Raw genomic sequence first — 26,690 nt, 5'->3', positions numbered from 1 at the left:
GCGCTCTTGCGATAGGGACAGTGTTGCTGAAAACTATTAATCGAAGGATATTGGAGAGGGAGAGCGTGCAGGGAGCGTGCAGGGAGAGTGCAGAGAGACTGCAGGAAGACTATAGGGAGAGTGCAGGGAGAATGCAGGAAGACTACAGGGAGAGTGCAGGAAGACTACAGGGAGAGTGCAGAGAGACTGCAGGAAGACTACAGGGAGAGTGCAGGGAGAGTGCAGGAAGACTGCAGGGAGAGTGCAGGGAGAGTGCAGGGAGACTTATTCTGGGTCCGTTTTATTTATTTATTTCTACATTTACTTATATACATCAGCCATAAATGTAATTCAATACCAATAAGATGGATGCCTTTATTATCCCACTGACCGCATGCCAACAAATGCTATCGATTCTGCACCCCTTAGGGGGGCCAGGTCTTAACGACCATCCTCATCTTTTGCTGGCTTTATTTCTTCCAAATCATCATTCAAAGTCTCCATGTCCTAGAAAAGTCAGCAAGATGCAGAGAGCAGAGTAGCTGGATGTTCCTGATGACTCATGATGACTCATTGATATTAGATGATGTGGAAAAGGAGGAAAAGCAGATGGCAGAAGAAGGCTCCCACCTGTAGGGCAGGAGCGCGCTGGGGTTGGAGAAGTGGGTATGCCAGAGCTGATTAATTATTCTCTGTTTACTGTCAAATAACCTGCAGGACATTGCAGGCAAGAACAGTAATAATATGGATATTGTGCCCCCCACCTAACCAGCCAACACCCATAGCAGCAACTGCCCTTTTTAAAGGTGCATTAAAGGTGCCATGCAGCCATTAACAATGAAGAAGGACTATTCAGTGGAGTCTTCATTATTAAATGAAAGGCAGATGAGGGCTAACTAGCCGCGTAGTTCTTCAATGCAGCATGGCCACAAGCCGACCGCAACACAGTGGCCTAGGTATACCTGATTTATAGCAATTTGTTCTGAATTAATTCAGAACGAATCAAATTTCTTGGTGAACTTCGATGAAGTTGCTGAATCGAATTTTTCAAAACTTCGCTCATCTCTAATTAGTATATCCAAGGGTAGTTTCCCATGTGCCCCTGTGCTCTCTGGCAGGATGTTCCGGCACAGAATGCTGGAAATCAGCCAGACAAAACCCGTTGCGTGCAGCTGTTTTTGCCTGGCCAATTCCCAGCATATTTGCCATGAGAGGCCGGATTTCTGCTGGACTCTATTATAGTCAATGCTGTCCGGCGGGCAGGCGACAGTATACGGCATTGCCGGATCCAGAGATCGCTGGGCGGAACATTAGCTATTCTTTGCAGACCAACATGCTCATTGGTACACTCATCCAGAAGTCGGCTGTGTGGGTTCTTTTAGATCCATGTCTGATGTACATTTAACTTGGCAGCTTTCAGCCTCTGATTGCTTCTTGTTTCTGTTACATAAAGGCAATGAGAGGCGTCTAAAACAGAGATATCAGTGCGCCCATCCTACTCCTTCATGACAAATTCTTACCAAAGGAACCATCCAGAAAAAAATTGTTGCTTTTTAATACGACAGAAATAGTTCTAGACTAACAGCAATTATGTGATGCTGCATAACTATATTTAGTCTATTGATTCATGATGTACCGGTGACGATACAGAGGCAGTAGGCACGAAGTACATCACATTCCTCTGTGATGCCGCTAGTGATAAGGAATCTTCTAGAAAACCTGTTTTAGCGCACGCCAACATGAATGATGCCGAAGCAGTACTGACTCAGAGCTGCCATTCCCATAAAGTACTGGGTTCCGGTTAGTATCCGAAGGCCTCACGCACGCGACCATGTTTTTTATCCATGTGCTACAGTATCTGCATTTTTTGCGAATAGGACACTGACCCAATTTATTTATTTGGGGCCATGCGCATATTTGTTTCTTTTTTTTTTTCACAGATCTGTGTGGCCGTCCTGCAAATTATAGAGCATTGCAGACAAGAATAATCCTTCCTATTGACAAGAGTGAGAAAAATGCAGAATGCCCATGGCACATTTTTCTTGTCTGATACCATTACTAGGGATGAGCGAATCGACTTCAGATGAAACATCCGAAGTCGATTCGCATAAAACTTCGTTCGAATACTGTACGGAGCAGGAGCTCCGTACAGTATTAGAATGTATTGGCTCCGATGAGCCAAAGTTATTGCTTTGTGAAGTCTCGAGAGACTTTGCGCAATAACTTCATAAATTAATTTGTACTGTAAAAAAACGGGTTCGGTTCCAAGGTACGGTTCGGTTCCAAAGCAATAACTTCGGCTCACCTGAGCCAATACATTCTAATACTGTACTGAGCTCGTGCTCCGTACAGTATTAGAACGAGGTTTTATGCGAATCGACTTTGGATGTTTCATCCGAAGTAGATTCACTCATCCCTAACCATTACCAATATCATCAGAAGAGGGAGAAGAATAATAAGAAAAGCACACTTTTATAATGTCTTATCTTTATTCCATTTGGAAAATGAAAATAAGTATGATTGCCAGCCAAAAAACTTTTAAACTGTTCACATGCCCCTTTATAAGTGTCCCAACAGTGCTGCCATTAAAAAGTAAGCTAAAATCTCAGTGCCCCAGTAAGGGTATATTCACACTGAGCTTTTTGTGTGCTGGAAAAAAAAAATCATGCGGAATCCGCATCCGCTGTTTTTTGGCTGCAGTTTAGGATCAGGCAAAAAAATTTTTATATGGTTTTTGGTTCTACCCATTTTAATTGGAAGTTGTGAATTTGAAACGCAATCTGCACCAATAATTAACATATCACATCTTTTTTTTTTTTTCCACACCGCAAATTTTAAAAACTGTGGGCAGAAAAAACAACAAGCCATCTGGACACATTTTTTGGGTGCAGAATGTGTAATTACCTTATAATAACAGCTTTTATTAATGTGCCCTGTCCCTTTCCACTGGTCCCTTAAAGCAGTGGTCCCCAACCTTTTTTGCACCAAGGACAAGTTTCATGCAAGACAATTTTCCCAGGGACCAGGTGGGGTGTGGGGGGGGGGGGGGGGTTCTGGGGTGGGGCTTAGGGCTGGGCGGGGCTTAGGGGGTGCTGGTCGGCGCTGACTGATTCACGCACATAACAAAACATAAGTTGCATATTAAAATATATAACACTATATAACGATGGGGTTAATGGCATCAGGTACATGCTGGAGTAACTTGCTGTTAATATGAGGCACATTGTTTTATCAATTTGGACCTGCATGTGCCTCACATTAATACTTAAGTAACTTCATCATGTGTACCTCACATTAATGGTTAACCCAATGTTGCCCATTATTTGATGAGGTGCTTGGGGCCACTTACTTTTAATGTGAAGTACATGGGGGTACTAATGTAATAGCACCATGTACCTCAGATTAATAATAGGTGACCCCATCTTCTCAAATTATGGCTACTGGCAACATTGCGGTTAATGAGTCACATTAACCCCAAATCTTGCTGACTGCCTGATACATGTTTTTTGCCTGCCTTTATTTTGAGGCAGGCTAATAATCTTGCAGTGTGTGGGACGGGGTGTGAGCCGGGTACCTGCGCCGGCTGCTTTTCAGAGCACTAATGGCTGGGGACTGGAGAACACAAGACTCAGGAGAAGGAGGAGGAGGCTGCCACTGCTGCGGTTCGCCGAGCACACTAGCTGAGGCGGCGCAGCGGTAAACCCTCCCCCGTCCCTCTTCCTACTTTAATATTAGCCACACATTCATTGGTGGCAGTGGTGTGGGCAGCGTCAGAGCCCACTCATTTTATTGGGCTCTGCAGCAGCCGCATCATGGGAGGGAGGGATTCCCTCCGTCCCTCCCTCCTTCTCCACTGACTCTGGCCACTCTGATGTGCGCGTCAGGCGCGCATGTGCTAGCGTCTCCGCTCCTCTGCAGCTCGGCAAATAATCTTCCAGGGCCCCATGACCGCTGCCTTAAAAGACAGTTGCTATGGCTTGTCTGTCTTCACTTTAGTATAAACAGAAGACAGAGGGGCATTGCATGCCTGCACTAGGCTTCAGAGTGAGGAAGAGTGTCGCTCAGTAATCCAATCTGATTGGCTGGTAGGAAGCCGCTGGCTACGGCAAGTGTGTATGGGAAGTGAGGGAAGGCCGTTTTGGCCTCAGAGAACTGGCAGAGAAACTTTTTTGAGAAGATCCTCAAATTGTAGGGGTTAAAAAAGCCATAACTAAGGGAAAAACTCAAGGAAAACAGTGGTATGTGAAGAAACTAAAGATTGCTTTATGCATAATGCTGCAGTAGCAGTAACATATGCTAAAATAGATTTTTATTTAAATGAAAACATGACAGTTACACTTTAAATCCCATAATCAATATTGTATCTTATTGCTGACTTTATGTGATTTTACAATCTAGAAAATATTCTAGTTTTCATTTTTGCTGGTGGTATGATACATGGTGACATCATTGTTTCCCATAGACTATAGGAAGTTCTGCCTTTCCTTGCTGTAATGTCAGTATCTATACATACAGTGCATTCTGTAAATCTTCAGATGTTGCAGCCTTGTGCTAAAATAAAATAAAAAGCTCACATTTTCCCCCGTCATTCTGTACTCAATATCCCATAAAGATAAAGTGAAAACAAATATTGGAAATCTGCTAGTTTTTTGAAGAGGAAAAACTAAAATCTTGTATTGACATAAGTATTCAGACCCTTTACTCAATACTTAGGTGAAGCATGTTTGGCAGCTATTACAGCCTCCTGTCGTCTTTGGTATGATGCCACAAGGGTAGCACATCTGGATTTGGGGATTTTCTGCCATTCTTCTTTGCAGGTCCTCTTAAAGGGGTTGTCTGGGTTCAGGGCAGTAAAACGCAGGGCAAGGGAGCACATCGGAGCATGAGATGCTCCAATGCTAGCCTCAGGGGGGCTGCCTGGGTGAAAATAAGGGTATGTCCGGGTTCAGCTCTGAACCCGGACATACCCTTTAAGCTCTGTTAGTTTGGATATGAACTGTTGGTGGACGGCCATTTTCAGGTCTCTCTAGAGATGTTTGATTGGATCAGGGCTCTGGCTGGGCCACTCAAAGACATTCACGGAGTTGTCCCCAAGCCACTCCTGTGTTGTCTTGTGTGTTTAGGGTCATTGTCCTGTTAGACGGTAAACCTTCAGCCCAGTCTGAGGTCCAGAACACTCTGGATCAGGTTTTTATTAAGGACATCTCTGTTTATTGCTCCATTCAGCTTTACCATAACTCTGACCAGTATCCCTGTTACAGCCACTAAAAAACACTCTCACAGTAGGGATGATATTGGGCAGTACCTGGCTTCCTCCAAACATGACGCTTTGCGGCCAGAATATTCAATCTTGGTTTTGTTAGACCAGAGAATCTAGTTTCTCAGTCTTTTTTTTTTTTCCTGAGGAGAGTCTCTGCCATAAATCCCAGATTGGTGGAGTGCTGCAGTGATGGTTGGCCTTCTGGGCATTTCTCCCATCTGCACACAGGAGCCTAGGAGCTCAGCCAGAGTGACCATTGGGTTCTTGTTGACCTCTCTTACCAAGGCCCTTTTCCCCGCTGTGTAGAAACATCTCAAAGATGATCAAGAGAAATGGGAGGCCACCAGAGTTAAATTTCAAGTGTCAAAGCAACATAACAAAATGTGAAAAAGACTTTCTGAATACACTGTATAGATGGATGCTGACATCACAGCAAGGAAAGGCAGAACCTCCTATAATATATAGGAAGCAGTGATGCCACCATGTATTCTGCCACCAGTCAAAATATTACCGAGAGAAGATGAAAACTAGGATATTATCCAGACTATAAAATCACATGAAGTCAGCAATAAGATACAATATTGATTATGACAAAAAAGTGAAAAGGTCTGAAGACTTTGAGAAAACAAAACATTTTTTATGCAGAGTCCCCCATAGAAAGAGAGGCATTGGGGTTAATACTCCCATCTGGCCACAGTGGTGTCCTGTCAAGTATTTTAATCAACTGTGCATGCTTCTGGGTTTGAATAAATTAAGGAGGAAGCATTAGGCCCCTTTCACACGGGCGAGTATTCCGCGCGGATGCGATGCGTGAGGTGAACGCATTGCACCCGCACTGAATACCGACCCATTCATTTCTATGGGGCTGTTCAGATGAGCGGTGATTTTCACGCATCACTTATGCGTTGCGTGAAAATCGCAGCACGCTCTATATTCAGCGTTTTTCACGCAACGCAGGCCCCATAGAAGTGAATGGGGTTGCGTGAAAATCGCAAGCATCCGCAAGCAAGTGCGGATATGGTGCGATTTTCACGCATGGTTGCTAGGTGACAGTCTATAAACTGTATTATTTTCCCTTATAACATGGTTATAAGGGAAAATAATAGCATTCTGAATACAGAATGCATAGTAGGTGATCAATTGAGGGTTAAAAAAATAAAAATAAATTAACTCACCTTCTCCTCTTGTTCGCGTAGCTCCCGGTCTCTTCTTTACTTCTCAAAAGATGAACTACCGGCTAGGACCTGTGGTGACGTCAGATCACATGCTCCAATCACATGGTACATCACCGTGGTGATGGACCATGTGATTGGAGCATGTGATCTGACGTCACCACAGGTCCTAGCCGATAGTTCATCTTTTGAGAAGTAAAGAAGAGACCGGGAACTACGCGAACAAGAGGAGAAGGTGAGTTAATTTATTTTTATTTTTTTAACCCTCAATTGATCACCTACTATGCATTCTGTATTCAGAATGCTATTATTTTCCCTTATAACCATGTTATAAGGGGAAATAATAAAATCTACACAACACCTAACCCAAGCCCGAACTTCTGTGAAGAAGTTCGGGTTTGGGTACCAAACATGCGTGATTTTTCTCACGCAAGTGCAAAACGCATTACAATGTTTTGCACTTGCGCGGAAAAATCGCGGGTGTTCCCGCAACGCACCCGCACATTTTCCAGCAACGCCCGTGTGAAAGAGGCCTTAAGGTGCGCAGCGAAGTAACACTGAAATGAAAATGCGTGTTTTTCTATGTTGCGCTGCATATCTAAAGAAGACCAGTCAACTCTCCTGATATGTCTGTTTTAGTATTCCCCATTACATAGCAATCCTGTAGAGTTATTGCTTTGTGTTCTACAAGATGTAGCAGGTTTAACGCACAAACTCTTAACTCAAATTTCTTAACTCATCGCGTTATCTTGAAACAAAAGCCATTGAAAAGCAGTGAGGGTGTTTGCTTAACGCATTTAGTTTAGATAACACGTCTCATAAAGCATGTGTGTTAACTCTACTACATCTGTACTATTACTCTTTAACTGCTCCTCTTTAAGGCCTCATGCACACGACCGTATGGCTTTTTCAGTGTTTTGCGGTCCGTTTTTCACGGATCCGTTGTTCCGTTTTTTTGTTTCTGTTGTGTTTCCGTTTTTGTTCCGTTTTTCCGTTCCGTTTTTCCGTATGGCATATACAGTATACAGTAATTACATAGATAAAATTGGGCTGGGCATAACATTTTCAATAGATGGTTCAGCAAAAAACGGAACGGAAACGGAAGACATACGGACGCATTTCCGTATGTGTTCAGTTTTTTTGCGGACCCATTGACTTGAATGGAGCCAAGCACCGTGATTTGCGGACAAGAATAGGACATGTTCTATCTTTTCACGGCACAGAAATACTGAAATACTGAAACTGAATGCACACGGAGACACTTCAGTATTTTTTGCTGAACCATTGAAATGAATGGTTCAGTATATGTTCCGTATACGGAACTCAAAAAACGTCCAGTATACTGAACGCAAAATACTGTCGTGTGCATGAGCCCTAACTGCTCCTGAAAAGTATTAATGACTGGGCAATTGGCTGCTATAGTTCCCTACACAGTCTGACACTGTTCAGTTGCATAAACCCAGAGAGAGTGGTTGTGATGTGGATGTGGTATTGGTAAATGAAGGATAAGCAGCACTACATATCCCAGCATGGGAACAAAAAAGGTACCATTAATGAGGGTGGTGGTGCTCGCAGATAGAGATCCTGGCCATGGGTCCTGTCATAAGATAAGCATGTATAGAAATCTGCAGAACTCCTCTAATAGTGAAAAAATCCGGTCTTTTATTAAACCAGCAGCATAATTGTGGTATTGGTCACATTACTCACTGTGGCTGGATTCTTCTCTTTCACTCCCTGGACCATCAAGGTGCAGAGGGGACTCACTTAGGTGGTGAGAGTGGTAACTGTTTACCCTGGAGAACACCCTGGTCCCATGCTTTATGAAAAGTGGGGTGCCCTTGGTGTTGCGGTGCAAGTAAAAGACAGGAGACCAGAGAGGAGGTGCAGTTGAACATAATGAAGAGTCTTTCCTAAAGTGCAAAGCTACAAACACTTCCACACAAGATGGTGGCACAAGTCTTAGTATAGTTCAAGCTGAATCATGGGTCACCTCCAGAGTTCCCACTGAGATGCAATTCCTCACATACCAATCCAAACAATGCAATGTCTGCAATTCCTAACTCAGAGGTGCCAACTCCAAAAGCAGTACTTCTAGCTGACATCTTGTAGAAAAGGATGTCTGGAAGCCAGAAATACCCTGACCAGGACTGTGAAGTGCAAGGGCTGTCGTAGTGTTGGGGCAACCCCAATGAGAAATAAGTCCAGAGAGTCATGGTCTTCAATTAACCAGTCTGCTACTTTACTGGAGGAACTCAAGTGCAAAACAATACAGACGAGGCACTGAGCTGGATTCCCCAGTCTCCTCCTGGGAAAAAAGGTTTCATGCTGAGGAAAGGCCTGAGCTAGCTGTCCCTCTGTCTCTCTCAAAAGGCTGGCTCACTAGCCAAAGGATGGTGGCCCAGGGTCTGTGGCTCAGTTGTTTGGCTGGAGCCCTGGTCAATGGACTGGTAACTCTGGGTCTGTGGCTTAGGATCCCCATCTTAGCATCTTCTTCTACTCACTCATGCAGTCTGGCAGAGTCTATTCTACTATTCACTGGTCCCTATTTGCAGAACCTGACTCTCTGGATTAATTTCCCATTGGGGTGCACCACACCCTAACGGTTTCCGGTGGGGCCACCTCAAACACACCCACTGCAAACAACAGGATATACAGTCCTGATCAAAAGTTTAAGACCACTTAAAAAATGGCAAAAAACACATATTTAGCATGACTGGATCTTAACAAGGTTCCAAGTAGAGCTTCAACATGCAACAAGAAGAATACACAGTAAAGGAGCTACTGACCGGACCCAAACTAGGGAGGATAAAGGGTGACCCCTGTCAGACCCTCAAAGCTCTCCCTATTCTGCTAAAGCACATGCCCGGATCCAAATGGCGGAACGAGGCATGCCCACGTACCTAAGACTGATGACCACTGTAACCCCTACAATAGTGGAAGGGGCACGGCCACCGGTGCCCTACTCAGTATATGGAGGGAACCGTGGCCACCTCAGATCCAGTCAGAAAATAATCAGGTACACAACAATGTCTGTACACTTAGCTGAAGGTGTTGCAGCCGCATAGAAGACGGATCCAAGGACAGCTGGCAATATCCGGAGTGCTTGCTGCAGCAGAACACAGGTCCAGTGAACTGATAGCTACAAGTGAAGATACTAAAGCAAGAGCTACAACTGAAATGAGAACTATAATCCACGCCCTACAATAGGAGGAGGGGTGATATAAAGAGAGGGAAATCAAACGCATGAGGAACAGCTGGGAGGAAGGAAACCAAAAGTAAACAGAGCAGTGAGAACTCCTCCCAGCTCTAGTAGTGACATCATCACAGGGGTGGAGAAACAGAGCTGAGAGAACATCCCAAAGCTCTGGTAGTGACAGTACCCCCCCCCCCCCCCCTCTACGGGTGGACTCCGGACACCCAGGACCCACCTTCTCAGGATGAGCCCTATGAAATGCCCTGATGAGGCGAGTGGCTTTAATGTCCGACACCGGAACCCACATCCTCTCCTCAGGACCATAACCCTTCCAATGAACGAGGTACTGAAGAGAACCGCGGACAATGCGAGAGTCCACAATTCTGGAAACCTCAAACTCCAGATTGCCATCAACCAAAATCGGAGGAGGAGGCAAAGAGGAGGGTACCGTGGGCTGGACATATGGTTTTAAGAGAGACCTGTGAAATACATTATGTATCTTCCAAACCCGTGGAAGATCAAGACGGAAGGCAACAGGATTGATGACTGACAAGATTTTATAAGGCCCAATAAACTTGGGACCCAATTTCCAAGAGGGAACCTTCAGTTTAATATTTCTTGTAGACAACCACACCAGATCACCCACATTCAGGTTTGGACCAGGCACACGTCTCTTATCAGCCACACGCTTATACTTCTCACTCATCTTTCTAATATTACTCTGAATCTTTTGCAAAATGGTAGACAAAGACGAGGAAAATCTCTCCTCCTCAGGTAAACCAGAAAGAGACCCTCCCGAGAATGTCCCAAACTGCGGATGGAACCCATATGCACCAAAGAATGGTGACTTATCAGAAGATTCCTGACGACGGTTGTTCAGAGCGAACTCAGCAAGAGGGAGAAATGAACACCAATCCTCCTGGTTCTCTGCCACAAAACAGCGCAAATATGTCTCCAGATTCTGATTGAGGCGCTCAGTCTGACCATTCGACTGCGGGTGAAAAGCAGAAGAGAAGGACAGCCGAACCCCCAGGCGAGAACAGAAAGCCTTCCAGAACCTGGACACAAACTGCGTGCCTCTATCGGAAACAATATCAGAGGGAATGCCGTGCAATTTAACAATATGGTCGACAAAAGCTTGCGCCAACGTTTTAGCATTGGGTAAACCAGGGAAAGGTACGAAATGAGCCATCTTGCTAAAACGGTCCACCACCACCAGGATCACCGACTTCCCCGAGGAACGAGGAAGATCCGTGATAAAGTCCATGGACAGGTGTGTCCAAGGACGGGAAGGTATGGGTAACGGGAGAAGGGAACCTGAAGGCCGTGAACGAGGGACCTTAGCGCGAGCGCACGTATCACAAGCAGCCACAAAACCCTCCACCGACTTACGAAGAGCCGGCCACCAAAATCTCAGAGCAATGAGATCTACCGTGGCAAGAACCGTATCATGATGCTCCTTAAAGAGTTTGTGACGTAGCTCAGGAGGCACGAACAACATCCCAGAAGGACAACGGGCAGGTGCCTCAGTCTGGGCAGCCTGGACCTCGGCCTCCAAATCAGAATATAGAGCAGAAACAACTATCCCCTCCGCCAAAATGGGACCCGGGTCCTCAGAGTTTCCTCTTCCCGGAAAACAGCGAGAGAGAGCATCAGCCTTCACATTTTTTATCCCAGGTCGGAATGTAACAACAAAATTGAATCTGGAGAAGAACAGAGACCATCTGGCCTGTCTCGGATTCATACGCCTGGCCGACTCCAAGTATGCCAGATTCTTATGGTCGGTAAAAACGGTGATAGGGTGCCTGGCCCCCTCCAACCAATGGCGCCATTCCTCGAAAGCCAACTTGATGGCCAACAACTCCCTATCTCCCACATCATAGTTTCTCTCTGCCGGGGAGAGTTTTTAAGAGAAAAAGGCACAGGGTCGCCATTTGGCAGGAGAAGGGCCCTGGGACAAAACCGCACCCACACCCACCTCGGAAGCATCCACCTCAACAATAAAAGGTAAGGAAACATCGGGATGCACCAAGACGGGAGCAGACGCAAAACTCTCTTTAATCTTAGAAAAGGCTGCAAGCGCCTCCTCCGACCAAGAGGAAAAATCCGCCCCCTTTTTTGTCATGTCAGTAAGGGGTTTGACAACAGAGGAATAATTCAAAATGAACTTTCTGTAATAGTTCGCAAAACCCAGAAAGCGCATCAATGCCTTCTGATTCTCAGGAAGCTCCCACTCAAGTACAGCACGGACCTTCTCCGGATCCATGCGAAAACCAGAAGCAGAGAGGAGAAAACCCAGAAATTGAATCTCCGATACCATAAAAAGAAATTTTTCCAGCTTGGCGTACAATTTATTTTCCCGCAGAATCTGCAGAACCTGAAAAAGATGATCCTGATGGGTCTGAACATCAGGGGAAAAAATCAAAATATCATCAAGATACACCAATACAAATTTCCCCATTAAATGGTAGAAAATACTATTAACAAAATGCTGAAAGACGGCCAGAGCATTCATCAGGCCGAAAGGCATAACGAGATTCTCGAAATGCCCGTTAGGGGTATTAAAGGCCGTTTTCCATTCATCCCCCTCTCTGACCCTGACCAGGTTGTACGCGCCTCTCAAATCCAATTTGGAAAACACCTTGGCCCCAACAATTTGGTTGAAGAGGTCCGGGATCAGAGGAAGGGGATAGGGATCGCGAATCGTGATACAGTTCAGCTCCCTAAAATCTAGGTAAGGTCTCAGAGAGCCATCTTTTTTTTTAACAAAAAAAAAAACCGCGGCCACAGGTGACTTTTGAGGGACGAATATGCCCCTTCTCGAGACTCTCGGAGATATAAGTTCGCATTGCGATTCTTTCCGGTTGTGAGAGATTGTAGAGGCGTGCTTTTGGCAGCTTGGCGCCGGGAATGAGGTTAATGGGACAGTCAAACTCCCGGTGAGGAGGTAGCTCCTGAACACCGCTCTCGGAAAACACGTCCGAGAAATCAGAGAGAAATGATGGCACAGTTTTAGTAGACACCTCTGCAAAAGTCGCTGTGAGACAATTCTCTCTACAAAAGTCACTCCACTCATTTATTTGCCTTCCTTGCCAATCAATAGTGGGGTTATGTCTAGTGAGCCAGGGTAACCCCAAAACTAGAGGAGAAGGCAATCCGTTAAGGACAAAACAAGATATATCCTCCACATGAGTGTCACCTACAGCTAGCCGGATATTGTGAACAATGCCCTTTAGAGATCTCTGTGAGAGTGGAGCAGAGTCAATAGCAAAAACAGGTATATCCTTTTCTAATGTGCAAACCTGAAAACCATGCATGGCTACAAATTGAGTGTCAATAAGATTGACGGCCGCTCCACTATCGACAAAAATCTCACAAGAAATGACTTTGCTCTCTAGCGCCACCCTGGCAGACAGGAGAAAACGGGAACTGCAGGTTAGAGGAAAAGCATCAATTCCTACATCAACTTTGCCCAAAGTAGCAGATGAAGCAGAATTTGATGATCTACCTTTTGAGGTTTTTCTCTTATTATCACTCTTAGTACAGTTCAAGAATCTCCTAGACGGACAAACATTTGCCAAATGACCTATGCCCCCACAACAAAAACACACCATACTCTGAGGACTAAATCCTCTTTTATCAGGGGCAAGTCGACCTAGCTGCATGGGCTCCTCCTCAGAGGGGAGCGAGACAGGATGAGGCCCCTGCACACTGAATGAGTCCGCACCACTGCCCCTAGACTGACAATGGCTGGACAGAGAGGTCTCGTTTCTTTCTCTTAGACGCCTGTCAAGGCGTACCACCAATGACATGGCAGACTCTAAGGACGTTGGTCTCTCATGGAAAGCAAACGCATCTTTCAATCTCTCTGAGAGACCATGACAGAACTGACTCCGGAGTGCAGCATCATTCCAACCCGAATCAGCTGCCCATCTCCGAAATTCAGAACAATAAAGCTCCGCAGACAGTTTGTTCTGGCATAAAACACATAAGTTAGATTCGGCCAGAGCAACACGATCCGGGTCATCATAAATCTGCCCCAGGGCCACAAAAAAATCTTTCCACGGATCGAAGGGAGGGATCCCCTGATGGCAGCGAAAAAGCCCAAGTCTGAGCATTACCCCTGAGCAGGGAGATGACAATCCTCACCCTCTGCTCCTCCTTACCAGAGGAGTGGGGACACAAGCAAAAATGGAGTTTGCATGCCTCTCTGAAGCGAACAAAATTCTCACTGCCCCCGGAGAACGTTTTCGGAAGTGAGACCTTTGGCTCGCAACAGACTCCATGAGCCGGAGCAGAGCCCAATGCTTGAAGCTGAGTCATAGATTGACGGAGATCCGCTACTTCCAAAGAAAGACCCTGCATGCGGTCAACCAGGCCAGAAAGCGGATCCATGTCAAAAAAGGACGGTTTTGGTGGATTATAATGTCACGGCTGTATGTGAGCAACAATAGTATACACAGTAAAGGAGCTACTGACCGGACCCAAACTAGGGAGGATAAAGGGTGACCCCTGTCAGACCCTCAAAGCTCTCCCTATTCTGCTAAAGCACATGCCTGGATCCAAATGGCGGAACGAGGCATGCCAACGTACCTAAGACTGATGACCACTGTAACCCCTACAATAGTGGAAGGGGCACGGCCACCGGTGCCCTACTCAGTATATGGAGGGAACCGTGGCCACCTCAGATCCAGTCAGAAAATAATCAGGTACACAACAATGTCTGTACACTTAGCTGAAGGTGTTGCAGCCGCAGAGAAGACAGATCCAAGGACAGCTGGCAATATCCGGAGTGCTTGCTGCAGCAGAACACAGGTCCAGTGAACTGATAGCTACAAGTGAAGATACTAAAGCAAGAGCTACAACTGAAATGAGAACTATAATCCACGCCCTACAATAGGAGGAGGGGTGATATAAAGAGAGGGAAATCAAACGCATGAGGAACAGCTGGGAGGAAGGAAACCAAAAGTAAACAGAGCAGTGAGAACTCCTCCCAGCTCTAGTAGTGACATCATCACAGGGGTGGAGAAACAGAGCTGTGAGAACATCCCAAAGCTCTGGTAGTGACAGGCTGTTTTTCAGCTGATCCAAATTTTAAGGCCACATGCCTTTAAAAGGCCAAATCTGTGCAAAGATGTGGATTAATTGTCATAGGGGCAAATGTCCACAAACGTCCATAGTCCAAAGTACCCTTGGTCCAGGACACTTTGAAAGTCTATTAGCCATAGACTTGTGTTACCCTCACAGACTAAATCCCACAATCCCTCTTTCAGCTGGTCTACGTCTCAAGGGTTCATTATCGGCATACTATCTCGGGGGTTCCCTGGAGTCTTCTGGGGTCTAATTTGACTGAAGCTGCCAGACAAGATAGGAAGCTGCTCTCAGCAGCCTTGTCTCAACTAACAACTCTCTAGTGAGCAGGAAGGAGACCAAGCCCTCCCCAGACAGTGTAAAGCGTTAGAAAAAGATTAGGAATATGTCACGTTAAATAAATGAGCATAGGATATTTCACACCCCAATGACAAGGGGAATATTAACACCCAGCTGTCAATATAAAAAAAAAATGAAAAAAGAGTAAAACAGTGCAGAAGTTTGCCAAAAGCATGCCAATGTTGTTGGTTTTATCATTGGGAATAAATACAAGCATTTACTAAAAGAGAAATTTTATTGTCTTTTTTTATTTTTTTGATATCTTTATTCATATTTCATATTACAAAAATTAAAAATACATTAATGATTGTTACATATTCATTATATTTTTCACTACATGATCCATATCTACCCCTCTACCTACCTACCTCCCTCCCTCCCCGGCATCTCTTGTATAGAGGGATCCTTGATCTCTTGCTAATAGACTGCTGAATCACAGAGGTCGACAGCTGTTGTTTTGGATTTCGTGGCCTCCATAACTATATACTCCTTTTAAGAAGATCCCTCGTGTTGCTTTCACTTTATTATATGGTTTTACTTCTCCTCCAGTCAAATATGTACTTATTTCCAATCTCACTATACGTAGCAGAATGTCCTCAACCGTAGACATATTTGTTTATTTTTTAAGCCAGTTACATAAAATGGCCTTCTGTGCTGCCAAATATACAGTACTTACCTTGTCAATCTACTTTTAGGCATCTTATTTTGTGAATAATGAAATAGGCATGACCATACATTCACTTCCATTTTCATTCTGACAACCTTACTTGCTAAACTGATTATATCTTTCCAGAATTTATCATTCACGTAACACTCCCAAAGGCAGTGGAACAAAGTTGCTTTAGGTTTATCACATTTCGGGAAGGCCCTCTTATACCCTGGAAAGCAATTCTCCAGAGGAGCGGTAAAATCATAGTAAATACAATTCACCATTTGGAATTCTCTGCAGTTTTCTGATGTCATTGTTTCATTAACCTTTTGGAGCCCATACATCATCCTTTCACCAACTTCCTCTGCAGATAGTTCTACCCTTTTGTGCATTCTCCAGCCCTTTGCCGCCTTGAATTCGCTACTATAGATCTCACTCATTTTATGTATTCGATAAATGGCTGACAGTGACTTCAAGTTGTCTGAGGTGATTAAGTTCCGAATCGTTAAGTTGTCTTTTCAGGCTTCACCTTTCATCAATTTGGATCTAAAGAATGCTCTTAAAGGGGTTGTCCGGGTTGAGAGCTGAACCCGGGCATACCCAGAATTTCACCCAGGCAGCCCCCCTGATGTTAGCATGGCTCTTTCTTGCCCTGCGCAGGATCTCGCAGGGCAAGGACTTTTTTATTTACAATAACACACTGCTAGGTGGAGGCTTCCGCCCAGCAGTGTGTCCTGTGACGTCACCAGCTCTGATGGGCCGTCTTTAGCGCTGCCCTAGCTGTTTTACAGGCTAGAGCAGCGCTAAAGCCTGCCTGGCAGCCCTATGGAGAGCCCGGTATGTCACCGGATCTCCTGAAAATGTCTTTGCACTGTGCGATTCAGCACAGGGCAAAGGAGAGCATCGGCGCATGAAATGCTCCGATGCTCATCTTAGTGGGGCTGCCTGGGTAAAAATATGGGTATGTCCAGGTTCAGCCCTGAACCTGGACAACCCCTTTAACTGTAGTATTTGTAGGGGCACCATGGTTGTCCCCTTTGGCATCAGTGTGGATAGCTCCTATGTTACCAATATTGCTGGGAATTATAAGGACAGAGTGGATTTCACTTGTGGAGACTCTAACTGCGACTTGTGATGTTATTATTGATGTACTGTGATTATACAATGTTCCAACGTACATCTCGGGCCTCATTTACCAAGGACTTTCCATGTTGTCCTTAGCAACCAATCAGAGCTCAGCTTTCATTTCTTTAACTGCTCTGGAAAAATGAAAGCTGATTTCTGATTGGTTGCTATGGGCAATAAAGACAGTCTTACTGATAGCCTTAATAAATGAGAACCCATTCCTCAAGGGGGAAGTGGCCCTATGTAATTATTTATAGTATGTAATCCCCTAATATTATATATAGAATATGCATTAATATATTTAGGCCAGGCATTGTTCCAATTTAGGCACAAAATGGGACATGCAGCTAAACTTGCAACTTTGTGACACCATAAAACTGGTGAAGATTGATCCATTCGCCCTACATCGGTTACCTGAACAGTCTTTGACCCTCGCCATCACCAGCTACTCCTAACACAGCTAAGAGTCCTAGCAATGCTCTGCTAACTTGTTTATTTCATAATGAATTTCCCTTTAAGGGGTATTCCTATCTGGGACATTTATGGCATAGGATGGGCCCCCCGAAGTGTACGGACAGCAAGTCTCGCATATGCGGCCACCCTTCATTCACCCCTATGGAACTAGCGCTAGAAAATAGCTGAGCGCTAGTTTAGCTATATTCAGGAGTCTCATAGTGGTGAATGGAGAGGTGGATGTGCTTCTGTTGCTTGTTCTCTATTTGCTGCTATGGGACTTCTGAAAACAGCAGAGCGAGCTTGCAATTTTTGGAACTCCCATAAAAATTTATGGAGAGGACTCCCTGCATGTGCAGTATGCTCTTCATTTACTTCAGGCCACTGTTCTGGACATATGAGCAGATCCCAGAGGTGGGATCCACACCTATCGGACATTTATGGCACAGCCTATCAATATATGCCTTATATGTCCAGGATGGGAATACCCCTTTAACCTCCTCCTGGAGAAAATCATGTATACACCCCTGAAACCAAAAAAAGCTAAATAAAGACAGAGAAGAAAGACACAGAACACGTAAATTTGGGAATAAATGGCAAAATTGTTTATTTAAAATGTTAAAAATGGCAAACCCCTGACTCACGGAGAGTCACCCTTCAGCACTCAGGAGAGGAAAACCCCCTGTGGAGGAAACCTCTAGGGAACCATGGCTGGAGGGCTGCCCTTCCCTTGGGCTTAGAGGGTAATGCCACTATGTGGCTGCCACATAAATAGTGGGGAAGAAGGGGGGGGGGGTGCAGCAGCCGGGCTGATATGGTTGGCTAGGCGGATGTCCCTTTCCTTACTTTGAGTGAGGGGCTTCCTGCTAGAACCTCCAAATTTCGTCAAGGTGCGGTGGGCGGGGATAGTCAAGCTCAAGGTCCTCAGGCCATCAAGTACGGCACCAAATATGGCCGCTCACCCGCTTTTTACAAGGTTTCTTCCCTTATGACACACGTGCTTGTGATGTCACAGGTCTCTATGACTAATGTTCTTGGCAATGTTCTGAAGGTTAACCCTTTAGTGACTGTCAATGTGCCTTACTGCAGAGGCCTTTACCTCTTCCTGACCGCACTTGGTCAATATACTCCAGTTTGGATAACCGCCATAGTCTTTATTATAGGATATCAGAGGGCAATTTAGAGAGGAAGTATGAGAGGAGAGAACCAGGCTCAGACTTGCCCACAGGGGTACAGATGAATCCCCTGGTGGGCCCCAAACAAGGTGGGTCCCTAGTCTCCAACCTCCCGCACACCTGGTACATGACACAGTAGAGTGACTGCACTACATACAGATAGGCAGCATACAGCAACTCAACCAGCCTATGTTCATATAAATACTGGGTAGATTATTTAAGTTTATTATTATGGATGTATTGGGTGGCTGAGATGACTTCTAGACACCGAGGCAGGCCAGATAACTAGTTATCTATCCTTGTTAACTAGGCTCCTGGCTTCCTGAACGGGTAATATTTGCAGGTATCTGTGTAGTAATCCCCCCCACAATAAATTTTACTGGTGGGCTCTAGGCACTTCAGTCTGACACTGCCTGTAAGTAACGAGAAAAGGGTTCATTCAACAAGTCAAATAACAAAGGGGACAGGACTTCAAATAACCACCTCCACTTCACTGTATCAAACGCCTTTTTGGCATCTGCTAGTAATATTGCCGGGGTCCCCTGACCCGCACCTCTAACTCCTTTTTGTCTCCTCATTTTTACCCAATCTATGGCATCCAACACTTTCATAATGATTTTAACAATTGTCCTCCCTTTAACAAACTCATTCTGATTTGGAGATATTAATTCTGGGAGATATTTGGCTAGCCTGTCATCTAATATCTTGCATATACAGTACAGACCAAAAGTTTGGACACACCTTCTCATTCAAAGAGTTTTCTTTATTTTCATGACTATGAAGGCATCAAAACTATGAATTAACACATGTGGAATTATATACATAACAAACAAGTGTGAAACAACTTAAAATATGTCATATTCTAGGTTCTTCAAAGTAGCCACCTTTTGCTTTGATTACTGCTTTGCACACTCTTGGCATTCTCTTGGTGAGCTTCAAGAGGTAGTCCCCTGAAATGGTCTTCCAACAGTCTTGAAGGAGTTCCCAGAGATGCTTAGCACTTGTTGGCCCTTTTTCCTTCACTCTGCGGTCCAGCTCACCCCAAACCATCTCGATTGAATTCAGGTCCGGTGACTGTGGAGGCCAGGTCATCTGGCGCAGCACCCAATCACTCTCCTTCATGGTCAAATAGCCCTTACTTTCAAAGTTTTCCCAATTTTTCGGCTGACTGACTGACCTTCATTTCTTCAAGTAATGATGGCCACTCGTTTTTCTTTACTTAGCTGCTTTTTTCTTGCCATAATACAAATTCTAACAGTCTATTCAGTAGGACTATCAGCTGTGTATCCACCTGACTTCTCCTCAACGCCACTGATGATCCCACTTATTAAACCTGACAGGGCACACCTGTGAAGTGAAAACCATTTCAGGGGACTACCTCTTGAAGCTCATCAAGAGAATGCCAAGAGTGTGCAAAGCAGTAATCAAAGCAAAAGGTGGCTACTTTGAAGAACCTAGAATATGACATATTTTCAGTTGTTTCACACTTGTTTGTTATGTATATAATTCCACGTGCGTTAATTCATAGTTTTGATGCCTTCAGTGTGAATCTACAATTTTCATAGTCATGAAAATAAAGAAAACTCTTTGAATGAGAAGGTGTGTCCAAACTTTTGGTCTGTACTGTATATCTTAAATCTTGTTTATCAAAGATATGGATCTATAAGACCCCAGTAGAAGCGGATCAGAGTCTGGAACACTTTAATATACGCGGTAATGCTTGACTTTATCGCGCCTACCCCCTCCATCATCTGTCTATATACCCCCATTAGTTCTTTACTACCTTCATCTCGTAGTTTCTTGAAAAACTCGTTCATATAACCATCTAGACCTGGCGCTTTATTGTTCGCGGATGACCTGATCACCTTCCCCACTTTTTGTTATAGGGGCATTTAAAGCCGATAGTTTTTTTTTTTTTTTTTTTTTTTTTTTTATACCGTAAGGTATATTTCATTATATGCCCTCTAAGCACTGCCTTAGCCATTTGCATGTAGAATTCCAGTGAGGGAGATGCAATGAATATGTCTCTAGGTAATTTATTGAATGTACCTTGAGAAATAATAAAGGTTCAAGGAAATTCCCTACCCCAGCTCTGTGATGCATGTCTGACAAACTGGACAAGACTGAAGGACACAGGATATGAGCTCACAGTATGTGTATGTCTAGCTGCACATACTGTATATTCATAAAATCATCAGAAATAGCAAAAATCCAGTCAGCAGTAACCAGTCATAGTCGAAAAGTGTCCTGAATAGGGGTTTCAGGTGATTAGATGCAAATACTCATCTTTTCACCCCATTTGTGGAAAAAATACTACATGGGGTGTGGCCACATTATGTTTTTGTCCTGTTGTGTTTTTTTCTTTGCCCAATGACACTCATCCATAAATACCAGATTTCTGTAGCATTTTGTACTATTTTTCTAGTTGTTTTTGGCCAAATAATGTGTTTCAGCATGAACATTTTTCAATGACTTTTTTGCTGGCCATACTTGATGTCACTACAGTACCTTGCAGAACAGCTTGGAAAACCCACAGTGGTACAAAACATGGCATGCAAAATATCCTTAAAAACCATCATTGACCCAAAATCACACCTCAAGTGTCAAAAATGCAACTATAAGAGCCTGATGGTCCTGTGTTTAATATTTCCCATAAACTTCCATTCAACAGCTGAAGCTGCTATTTTTTACCTAAAATAAAAACAACAATGCAAAAAACACCAATAATACGAAAATACAAAATGCCACTGACTTCCAGGCAACATCTGGAGCTGGCATTTTTGCCTTAAAAAAATAAAATAACACTGCAAAAAGCATCAGTTAAAAAAAACACAACAGGGGAGATTTATTAAGCTGGAGTAAAGAAATATTGGCTTAGTTGCCAACAGCAACCAGATTCCACCTTTCATTTTCCAAAGGAGCACTGAAAAATGAAAGGTGGAATCTGATTGGTTGCTAGGAGCAACTAAGCCAGTTTTCCTTTATACCAGTTTTGATAAATCTACCCCTAAATGCGTTAAACACAAAAAAAAACTATATATGACATAATATGCCATAAATGTGACATCCAGAGAGTTCATATCCCTTCTAATTGAGGGGGAGATAACATTAACAAAAAATGTCTGAATGACAGACCTGGGCTCAGAAGAGGCTATAAAAACGAACAAATGACCGTAATGTCTGTGTCCTGTCTTCCTGCTCTCATATCTCCCATACCTCCCCCTACATAGACACAGCACCATCCCTTATATTCTAGTGATTGTCTATATGGTGGGATCACACTTGTGTTTTTGCCTTCATGTTTTAGGCTACCTGAAAGAACAACAGTAATGGAAGTTAAAAAAAAAATTGAGCGCTTTCATCCTGACATGTAATTCTTCCAATGTTATGCTTTTTCCCTCCAGATCTCTGTGAATATATTTCGAACACTGCCTCCGACTGACAACCCAGAGTTTGACCCTGAGGAGGATGAGCCAAATTTTGAGCCTTCATGGCCACACCTTCAGGTAAATGTGGATGGGCGTGTATTGGACACAGGCAGATGTCTTGATACTTGGTGAAATTGTTGATATTGGAATTTGTATACTTTCTTAAACACATAGAAGGGGATTTATCAAAACTGGTGTAAAGGAAGACTGGCTTAGTCGCCCATAACAGCCAATCAGATTCCAGCTTTTAGTTTCCAAAGGAGCTGTCAAAAATGAAAGGTGGAATCTGATTGGTTGCTGTGGGCAACTAAGCCTGTTCTACTTTACACTAGTTTTAATAAATCTCCCCCATGATCCAACGTTTTGCTGCGTCATTGATGCCATATATGCCACTGTTCATCCTACCTGCTGCCTTTATATGCTGTGTTGACCGTGCCCACAAACACGCCATTTCACTGTACACCTCTCCAGACTCTTTCTACAGGCGGAAATATTCAGTCTATAGCAGTCTTAATAAAGCCCCTGCGTTGGCGGTGGTTCTGCCTAAGTTATAAAGAGGAGCTGGTCTCTACATAACTTTGGCGTATCCATCACCAGTCTAAATGTAAGCCAGCTTCCGAGCTGTCTTACATTGAGACCATTTTCTACAAACAAATGGGGGGAGGTATGTAAGAAGGTACAAGGAATCATCGTGGATGATAGGTACGTGTCACCAAGGTTCCTGGCCTTGGTGGAGTAAGAGCCTGTTTTTATGTGTCAGCAGCAGTTGCTGTTTGACACTTTAATACTTAGTATGGCTGTATAGCTGATCCGGGACGGCTCTCACTGGGAGTAGTCACAGTGCTGGGCGGGTGACTACTTCCCATGTTCCAGGCCGGGTTTTGCCAGGCCTAAAAACCAGCCAGCACTGCCAGGTGAGGAGGATTACCTCAGTCTGACAGTGGAGCTCAGGAGGTCTGTGTGCTGGTATCTAACGCTTGTGCCGTGCTGGAGGGCTGAGACCCGTCTGTAAGGGAAACGGGCCCCCTAAAAGCCTGCTATGGACTGCTAGAGGCAGAACTGCCAACAAGGTGATTTTTGCTATGCCTCTCCCGGTCATCGAAGTACCGTTTGAGCAAGTCGCGATGGACCTCGTAGGTCCAGTACCAAAGTCCGCTAGAAGACACCAACACATCGTGGTCGTCCTAGATTACGCCACTCAGTACCCAGAGGAGGTGCCACATACGTCGGTTAAACTGATTGCTAAGGAGCTAATGGAAATGTTCTCCCAAGTGGGTCTACTTAAAGAGGTACTGACTGACCAGGAGATCCCTTTTATGTCTAAGGTCATGAGGGAGCTCTGTAAGCTGCTGCATATCAAACAGTTACGGACTTCCGTTTATCATCCGCAAACGGACGGTCTGGTTGAAAGGTTTAATAAAACATTAAAAACCATGTTAAAAAGGGTGGTATCTAAAGATGGGAAGGACTGGGACCTTCTTCTGTCCTATCTCATGTTCGCAAGAGGTGCCCCTACTGGGTTCTCGCCCTTCGAATTGCTGTATGGCAGACATCCTCGCGGTTTGTTGGACGTAGCCAAAGAAGAACAGCAACCCACTCCGCATAGAAGTGTCCTTGAATATGTTACCAAGATGCAACAGTGGATAGAGACGGTTTTGCCTCTTGTCAGGGAGCATATGGAGGCCGCTCAGTGAGCCCAGAGTCAGATCTATAATCGGCAGGCTTGGGTCCGGATCTTTAACCCGGGTGACCGGGTTTTGGTTCTGGTGCTGACCGTGGACAGTAAGTTACTGGTCAGGTGGCAGGGACCCTACAAGGTACTTGAAAAAATTGGAGAGGTAAGTTACAAGGTACACCAGCCAGGGAGGCGAAAACCAGAGCAGGTGTACCATATGAATCTACTCAAACCATGGAAAGATAGGGAAACCTGTACTGAAGACAGCCCGTGGCCAGGTTTTCTAGGAGAAGCGGTTTCGGACCCTCTGTCTGAAGCAAGGGAAGAGGCTGCCACAGTAAGAATTGCTGACAGCCTTTCCTCTAAGCAGGCTCAGGAGGCCAGGGAGTTTATTAGCCGGATCAAGGATGTGTTTTCAGATCTCCCTGGATGCACCTCCACAATTTGGCATGATATTGTCACTGAGCCTCAGGCGAAAGTCTGGCTAAAACCATACCGGGTGCCCGAGGCTCGGCGACAAGCAATCTCAGAGGAAGTGCAGATGATGCTGAGGCTAGACGTCATTGAGGAGTCTAAAAGTGAGTGGGCTAGTCTTATAGTGCTATTACCCAAGCCGGACGGGACATTCAGGTCCTGTAACAATGTTCGTAAACTGAACGAGATTTCCAAATTTGATGCGTATCCCATGCCCGGGGTGGATGAGCTTATCGAGAGGTTAGGACAAGCCCGGTATTTTTCTGTTTTGGACCTCACGAAAGGGTACTGGCAGGTGCCCTCAACAGAGGCTGCCTAAGAGAAAACTGCCTTAATCACACCTGAAGGGCTGTATCAGTACAAGGTGCTACCCTTTTGTCTGCATGTCATCCACAGTACTAACTGGAAAAGTCACCTGCCCAAAGTGCAGGCTGTAGTAGACTCTCTTCGAAAAGCTGGACTAACCGCTAACCCAAAAATGCGCTATAGGGTTAGAGGAGACAAAATACCTGGGGTATGTCATTGGGCGCGGAGTGATCAAACCCAAGTAAACAAAATAGAGGCGATAAGAAATTGGCCCCGACCTGTCACCACTAAACAAGTAAAGTCATTCCTAGGAATGATAGGCTATTACATGAGATTTATTCCCCACTTTGCTACTGTAGCCGCTCCATTGACAGGGTTATTGAAGGGACGCAAGTCAGTGATGGTTCACTGGAATGACCGGGCGGAAGAGGCTTTCTCCGCTTTTAAGTCGGCCCTGTGTGGGTCCCCGGTTTTGGTGATGCCCGACTTCAAGCAGGAATTCATAGTGCAGACAGACGCCTCCGAAATAGGCCTTGGTGCTGTACTGTCTCAGGAAGTCAATGGGGAGGAGCATCCCGTTGTCTTCCTAAGCCGCAAGCTCACCCCAGCTGAGACCAGGTACAGTATAGTGGAGAGAGAGTTCCTGGCTATCAAGTGGGCACTCAAGTCTCTCCGCTATTATTTGTTGGGGAGACCATTCCGCCTTGTGACTGACCACTCCCCTCTCAAGTGGATGAGCCAGACCAAAGAGAGAAATGCCCGAGTCACCAGGTGGGTCCTGTCCTTACAAAACTTTAAGTTCTCCGTAGAACACAGGGCAGGCCAGTTGCAGGGAAACACGGATTCCCTGTCCCGAGTATACTGTATGGCATGTGTTCACCCCCTCAGGGTTGAACAAAGGGGGAGGTATATAAGAAGGTACAAGGAATCATCGTGGATGATAAGGTACGTGTCACTGAGGTTCCTGGCCTCGGTGGAGTAAGAGCCGTTTTTTATGTGTCAGCAGCAGTTGCTGTTTGACACCTTAATACTTAGTATGGCTGTATAGCTGATCCGAGACGGCTCTTACTGGGAGTAGTCAAAGTGCTGGGCGGGTGACTACTCCCCATGTTCCAGGACGGGTTTTGCCAGGCCTAAAAACCAGCCAGCACTGCCAGGTGAGGAGGATTACCTCAGTCTGACAGTGGAGCTCAGGAGATGTGTGTGCTGGAATCTGAGGCTTGTGTCGTGCTGGAGGGCTGAGACCCATCTGTAAGGGAAACGGGCCCCCAAAAAGCCTGCTATAGACTGCCGGAGGCAGAACTGCCAACAAGGTGATTTTTGCTATGTGGACTTTCCATTGTGTGTGAACTAACACCAAGACTGCAAAGTGACGTCTTGTTTTTGCTTTATGTTTGAATAAACATGGAAGTTTGATTTAAGAACTGGTAATTTGCCTCTGTACTGCGTCTTTACACCCTGTCTGTCTACCAGAGCGAATCCCCACACTGTGCACCAAAAAAATGTGTCTATGAGCCAAAAAAACTTTCTACCTATAAGTTGGTAAAGTTTCACTCCAAAAATCCACCAACATTTTGGCAAATTTTTGGTGCATAGAGGTGCATTTAGGCGATGCTCCTTTCTTGTGAAGCCACATCCCCTTATCAGACGAGGCATAAAATTCTTAGAAAAGAGTGTAAAACAGTAAATGTGATGCAAAGCAAATGTGCCAAAAACCTAGCATATTTTCAATAGTAAATCTGCCCCAGTGCCCCAAGACCTGAAAAACAGGCCTTATTCTGGTGTTTTTGTAGTGGTAATATAACATAAGATTAAATTCATGTGTGTAGGGACCCTTAGGGTTCATTCACACTTCCGCAATTCTGTTCCGCATTTTGCGGAACGGAATTGCGGACCCATTCATTTCTATGGGGCCCCACTATATGCTGTGCGGATCCGCACTTCCGGGTCCGCAATTCCGTTTCCCGAAAAAAATAGAACATGTCTTATTCTTGTCCGAAATTGCGGACAAGATAAGGCATTTTCTATTATAGTGCCAGCGATGTGCGGTCCGCAAAATGTGGAACGCACATTGCCGGTGTCCGTGTTTTGTGGATCCGCAAAACACATACGGATGTGTGAATGGACCCTTAATAGAGGGAGGGGGCGGTGTTGAACTCATGTTCCTCATTTTAGTCTGAAGGTCAAGAATCAGGAGAATGTGGATTAGAGATGAGCAAATTTCCGCTTATGAAATTCGTTCGCACTTCGTTTGTTGGTTAAAGGTGAATTGCGTTATGGATTCCATTACCACGGACCATAATGCAATTCTATGATGGAATGTATAACGGAATGCCTATAGAGGCATTCCGTTATTCATTCTATCATAATA

General features: G+C 44.9%; 1 protein-coding gene across 2 annotated transcripts in view; it reads left to right on the top strand.

The window, feature by feature from the left end:
* PPP2R5B (protein phosphatase 2 regulatory subunit B'beta) overlaps positions 1–26,690 on the top strand; it is a 155,207-nt gene that overhangs the window by 71,675 nt on the left and 56,842 nt on the right. For both annotated transcript variants that reach the window (XM_040410261.1, XM_040410260.1), the window contains exon 4: positions 21,841–21,942. In XM_040410261.1, coding sequence (XP_040266195.1) covers positions 21,841–21,942 — 102 coding nt within the window. The remainder of the gene's footprint in view (positions 1–21,840; positions 21,943–26,690) is intronic.

This window comes from Bufo bufo, chromosome 10, assembly GCF_905171765.1.
Source record: "Bufo bufo chromosome 10, aBufBuf1.1, whole genome shotgun sequence".
NCBI lineage: Eukaryota > Metazoa > Chordata > Amphibia > Anura > Bufonidae > Bufo > Bufo bufo.
Note: the sequence above shows the minus strand (reverse complement) of the source record. Positions and strands in the feature narration are given on the sequence as shown.